Source organism: Charadrius vociferus, unplaced genomic scaffold, assembly GCF_000708025.1.
Source record: "Charadrius vociferus isolate BGI_N301 unplaced genomic scaffold, ASM70802v2 scaffold276, whole genome shotgun sequence".
Lineage (NCBI taxonomy): Eukaryota > Metazoa > Chordata > Aves > Charadriiformes > Charadriidae > Charadrius > Charadrius vociferus.
This window is the reverse complement of record NW_009649075.1, coordinates 2447298-2453631: the sequence shown is the minus strand read 5'-3', so window position 1 is coordinate 2453631 and position 6334 is coordinate 2447298. Positions and strand designations below refer to the sequence as shown.

Here is a 6334-nt window from a genome sequence, read left to right as displayed (position 1 = left end):
GCATTCCTCATTTCTCCCTATTAATGCTTTTTGTAGATGCCTCTTTGAAAGGGTATCAACATCCATCAGCACACGGAGCTCAGAGCTGGGGCTTGTACAAAAATACACCATCTAGTTTAAGGGGAAAAAAAAAAAGGATTATTGCTTTTACACCGAGAGCACAAAATAGTAGAATCAGCAGGAGGTGATTAGTGCCAAAAAAAGATGGGTTTTGTATGGCAAGTTAACACGGAAGGCGATTTAAAAGATAGGATTAAATAAGAGACAAAGGTGCAGGTTTATAAAACTCCCAGTCCTACCCCTGTGAAATCAAAGATAAATCTCCCAAAAGCGCTAAATCCCATGTAATCATTGCAAATTCCTATTGTCTTAAAAGGGAGCTGGATTAGGCCTCTAATTAGGTTCTGTAAAGTCTATTTGGTCCAGATGAACAACCGAGAGATGGACAATCTCCAAGGAACAACTCCACGACATGGTCTCAACATCCTCCACTACGACTTGCCAACGCAATCACTCCCAGTGTTACCCTCTGAACACTGGAGTAAAACTGCTTTTGCCCATTACTGCTTAATGCATTTTGCCTTTCTGCCTCGCAAAAAAGCAATATCACATCTAATCTCACAAGTTCCCAGTGAGCCAAACACAAGATACTGTCCCTTGAATTCTTCCTGAGACCAACAAAGGCTTTCCATTATTTACAAATCAAAAGCATTTAGAGACAATCATCTTTATTTTTTTATTTAAAACAAGGAATGCCCTGTCACTATTATATAAGAAAAAATATACATCCACCTATTTATACCCATCCTAATCCAAGCATTCCAAAAAATATAATTCCTATTCATGCAGGTAATTGCTGCACAAAATAATAATAATAATAATAATAATAATAATAATAATAATAATAATAATAATAATAATAATAATAATATAAATAAAATAAAAATAATAAAATACACTCTTTAGTTCCAACAATTCTCCCAATTTCTCTTAAAAATTCCACTTGAAAATTGTTGGAACAGTTGAAAATTATAAAAGTAAATATAGTTAAATCAATAGGATTATTTGCTTTTGATTATTAATTCCATTGCTAGTTTTTCTTGTGTTTTTATTACGCATACCAGTTTTACAAAGTGCATGCTTTATTTTATTTTTTTTTTTTTAATTTTGAACTGGCAAGCTAAAATGATCCATCTTTTCCTGCCTTTTTTTAATGTTAATACAATCTAAAATCTAGCAGTAAAAAATTTATCATGATACACCTGGTATATTGACTGCTTATGGCGCATGCTTGTCTTGGCAAAAGAAATGAAAAAAAAAATTGGCTCCCCTCCCACCCTCCCCGTTCCTTTTGGAAGCAATCTAAAAGTTAAAAGCAGGCTGGAACACAATTGCTTCAAGGGAAAAAAAAAAAAAATACCTGATGCTTTAATTTTTGTCACATGGCACTAGTTGTGGAATTGCACGCGCACACACATATGCACACACACCCAACACACACACACGCACGCACACTGCAACCTGCTCGTGAGGAAAATAGTTTATTAGGTCAGGAGTGCCAGCGGCACATGAAGGCTCCCAGCTGTGTGTGCAACTTTGGATTTGGTACCCACTTCACGTCACCTTGAATCCTCTGACATCCACCGAGGGGTAATGTAAGGCATACTTTGCTGGAACAGTAATAATCCATGCTTCATGCTCAAGAGCTGAGTCTCGGAGGAGGACTGGCTTTCTCTACTCCCTTGGGCCTCGCTCCGTCTCACTCAGGGAACAAAAAACCCAAAACAACGGATAAGAACTGGGGAAAACAAGTAAAGCAAAAGAAGACAAATCCCTTTAAATGGACTTTCGCCTTTTCATCAGCCTGTGGTTATCTGTAAAGCTGTGCAACCCAGGTGAGATGGAGCTGACAGGAGATGGGAAAAGGCTGTTTTTTAATGTGCTTGGTGAGATCTCCTCTATCTTGTAAGAGATGGAGTGAAAGTACTGGGGGTTCAGCTTTGAGCTGAATGAATTTTGGTGGGACACCACCCGGCTGGTGTACTCGTGGGACCTGTAACACATGCAGGAACAAACTGACTGAAGGTCTGTTACTTCGGCCTTGTACCGTGGCCGACCATGCTGGGAGTCCTCTTGGATGTGGATAATCATGCTGTTGCGGTTCCCTGCCAGGGACGCCCGTTCCTCAGCATCCCGCCTCTCGTCCTCGCTGTTCATGGTTAAGAACCTGAGAACAACCAGATTTAGAAATGCCCCAATGACTGTCAACCCCACTAGAATGTACATAAAGCTAAAAGCCACGTAGAGAGGCTTCTTTTGAAGGGCCCCTTTGGTCTGCAGGGCCACGTAGTCTCCAAACCCTATCGTAGTCAATGTTATAAAGCAGTAATAGTAAGCATGGAAAAAGCTCCATTCCTCATACTGGGAAAAGGCTGCTGCTCCAATGCAGAGTGTTCCCATGCAGGAGAAGAAACCCACAGTGACCATGTTTTCCATGGAGACCTCGGTGCTCCTCATTCCACAGCACTTTTTGATGCGTTTCAAGAGGTACTTGACGAAGGTGTTCATGCGCTCGCCCAAGCTCTGGAACATGACGAGTGTCAGTGGGATCCCCAGGACCGCATAGAACATGCAAAAGGCCTTCCCTGCATCTGTCCCTGGGGCAGCATGTCCATAACCTGGGAGAGGGAATGAAAAAACACAACAGTCAGCAAGGCACGTGATGACCACAGTCCCGCTTTCACACAAGCCACATGAATCAGAGAGACTCTGATGCTGCAGTGAGATCCAAGGCTACAGGAACATTGCAGTCACACAATCTTCCTATCTCCTGGCCTATGCCCCATAACCAAAGAAAATAAGACACAGAACAACAAAGTTGTACACACAGGAATGGGAAAGATGAAAGAATGGGCAATCCATCCTACTTCAAAGAACTGTGCACTCTCCTAAACAAGATTATATCACATTCATTCGCTAAAGAAATTTCACATCCATCCTGGATCACATGCAATACTGGACACTTTGGAAATAGGTGGAATTTTCCATAGCATTTTTGAGAGGAGTTGGTGTTGCCCTGTCCCAAAACCAGAGAACACTGATGGCATCCAAATTATGTGTCTGCTGGCAGCATGGAGTTAACAACATCCACAGACCCACCAAACAAAGGAATTCCTTTACAAAGTCTTCCATACTAAACAAACCTTTCTCCTAGACACCCTATGCCACTCACTGCTGGAACACCGTAGGCCTTTAGGGATTTAATTCCTGCTCTATCTTTAATTAGAATCATAGAACAGTTTGGGTTGGATGGGACCTTTAAAGGCCATCTAGTCTAACCCCTCTGCAATGAGCAGGGACATCTTCAACTAGATCAGGTTGCTCAGAGCCCTGCCCAACCTGACCTTGAATGTTTCCAGGGATGGGGCATCTACCACCTCTCTGGGCAACCTGGGCCAGTGTTTCACCACTCTCATTGTGAAAAATTTCTTACTTATATCTAGTCTACATTTTCAGTCCTTTAGGTTAAAAACCGTTACCATTAGTAGTTTAGTTTAGGTTAAAAATCATTACCGTTACTAAAAACAGTTTTAGTTTAAAAAACATTACCCCTTGTCCTATCGCAACAGGCACTACTAAAAAGTTTGTCCCCATCTTTCCTGTAGACCCCCTTTAAGTACCGAAAGGCCACAATAAGGTCTACCAAGAGCCTTCTCTTTTCCAGGCTGAACAACCCCAACTCTCTCAGCCTGTCCTCACAGCAGAGGTGCTCTAGCCCTCGGATCATCTTCGTGGCCTCCTCTGGACCCACTCCAACAGGTCCATGTCCTTCTTATGTTGGGGGCTCCAGAGCTGGATGCAGCACTGTAGGTGGGGTCTCACCAGAGCAGAGTAGAGGGGCAGAATCACCTCCCTCAATCTTCTGGCCACACTGCTGAGGATGCAGTCCAGGATAATTATAGAAGAATAAACAACTTACCAGCTGGTTTTATAGTTTTAAAGTTTTTATAGCTAGTCTGGCAGAGGTAATTTCATCAGGATGTTAAACTAATCCAGGACAGAGGATGTAGCACTTTTCACACCATAGTTTACAGATGGTAAAATTGTGGCTAAGCCTTTATTCTAAATCAAACCATAAGGGGAGGCAACACAACTGTTTTGAAATTATAATTTCACTTTTTGTCATCACACTGCTTTAAAAATCTAAATTTCTTACAGCTGAGATTCTAAGTGACAGTACCAAAGTCTTCAAAATGGGACGGCTGGGACTCACCTGGGTATGGTGTGTATTGACCATGTGGGTACCACTATCTAGACTCCTCTTAAAGTCAATGAATAGAAAAATGCATTTCACAAGTGCAGTTCCTCGCATCTACACCCAGGTGTCTAAACCAGGTCAGTGAGTTATTCTTAGGAGATACCTATTTCTCCACACTTATTATAATAGAAATCTTGGGGCAGAACTCAGGTAAAGATTAATATACCTACATTTTGGTATTTATGTGTGTGCCAGGTATCCAAGCTCCCGTTATAGTCAAGAAAGATTTAATGAAAACAGGCAGTAGTGAGTTATTTAACTGACCACCCCAAGTCTACCTTATGGCAAGACAAAATGACATTCATTAGGTCCCCACTAGTCTGACTATAAACATCTGTTGACTGCAGAAGAATTTAGACACCTACTGCCCAGGTAGACATATAGCTGCAAACAGCCCAATGCAGGCATCTTACTAATGAGTAGAACTCCACCTTCAGTGACTGGTTCCAGTACAGGTGCCTGCATTGCAGACACTGAGGGTTTAAATCAGTTTTCCAGAAAGAAGCATCTAGCATTATTTGAGACCTCCGAGAAATTTGGATATCCATAGAGGGCTGGCAGAAGAAACATGGGGCACACAGCAGACCCACGCTCTTACAGATCAGAAGCTGGAGGCCAGACTGCACCTGAGGTACGCTGCTGAAGCAGGACCATTCCCCTCGTGCTGCCTCAGCTCTGCCCATCACCTTTAGACTCAAGTCATGGATCTGCAGCTCTGAATTTGTCTAATCCTTTTTTTGAAATTGTTGACACTGCCCACCTCCTCAATCTCCTGTGGCAACAGATTTCAGAAGCTCATTGTTTGCTGTTTAGAAACGTACATCATAATTTCAAGCAGATCTTGTTTCACCTAGTACCCCTTAGGTCTAGTATTAAAGATCTACATGTACCTTATCTATCACCTTCATGACTTCAGCTAAACTCAGCTTTATCTCTGCTCTCAGTTTTCTCCTGTGTGAACTGGTTCCACAGCCTTTTTAGCTCATATAGCAGAAATCACATTCCCTTGATCATTTCAATGTCCTTCTCTGGACCTACTCTAGCTTTACCACATCATTTTTGAGGTGCAGAAACCAGAACTCTGCATAGCCCTCAGGATGTGTACTCACCATGGAGTCTGCAGCTTTGCTACAACAAAAATATGAACACCAGGCAACCTTCAAAACGAAAAGCAAGAGTAAACAAGGAAAATAAAAGGAGAAAACCAGCAATAATGCCCTCCAAAAAGCAACAGGTATTTCCTTAGCTCAGTTAGTTGTTGGCAGACAGATGGGATGTAAAAAACAGGTTACAAAAGAAGTAGATAACTCAAAATAGGAAGTTCTTTTCAGGTTACAAAACAAGGCGATTCACCTGTTGTATTGGGCCAGGTAGTCTGTTCATTATATAAAGCAGTTTCCAAATTACCTGGAAAGGGAAGTTTCTTCAATAGATTGATGCTAGGTTTGTTCCACCTGACTGTCCCTCAATAAAGGCTATAATTGCCTCTCATTACTAAGATCAGCTTTTGAACTACAGGGGTGTTAATTAAACCAGGGACATCTTCCCATTTTATAGCTTTAGTTACAGCTGATAAAGAGAAGGAAAGCTTCAGAAAATGTGATTTTCCAGATGGTTGCAGAGATGGCAGTTGGTGGAAACAGCTTTCACTTTGGGTTTTAAAGAAAATGGTTGGGGTGAAAAAAGATTTCTTTTGATATCACTATATCCCTCTCACTAAAGATATCCACAGAGACAGTTTAGGGAGATTATAAAACATTAATATTATATGCTTACACACTATTTCACAATTGAATTTCTATGATTTGTCACAGACTTTGTCATTAACTTGGGACTCACAGCTTTCCCATAAGGTAGGAATATATCCATATCCCTGTCTTACAGATCGGAAAGCACAGACACCAGCAGGCTATAATTTCTCTCCAATTCACACAGGTAGACAGAATACCCAGGAATTCTGATTTCTATTCTGCCCCATGTCATACTCACTTTCCACAATATCAGATAAATGTCTTT

General features: G+C 41.4%; 1 protein-coding gene across 1 annotated transcript in view; it reads right to left on the bottom strand.

Annotated features, from left to right (window-relative positions):
* Window positions 1–1836: 1836 nt before the first annotated feature.
* Window positions 1837–6334, bottom strand: part of KCNK9 (potassium channel, subfamily K, member 9) — a 91157-nt gene continuing 86659 nt past the window's right edge. Inside the window, exon 2 of the mRNA XM_009888173.1 lies at window positions 1837–2678. Coding sequence (XP_009886475.1) covers window positions 1837–2678 — 842 coding nt within the window. The remainder of the gene's footprint in view (window positions 2679–6334) is intronic.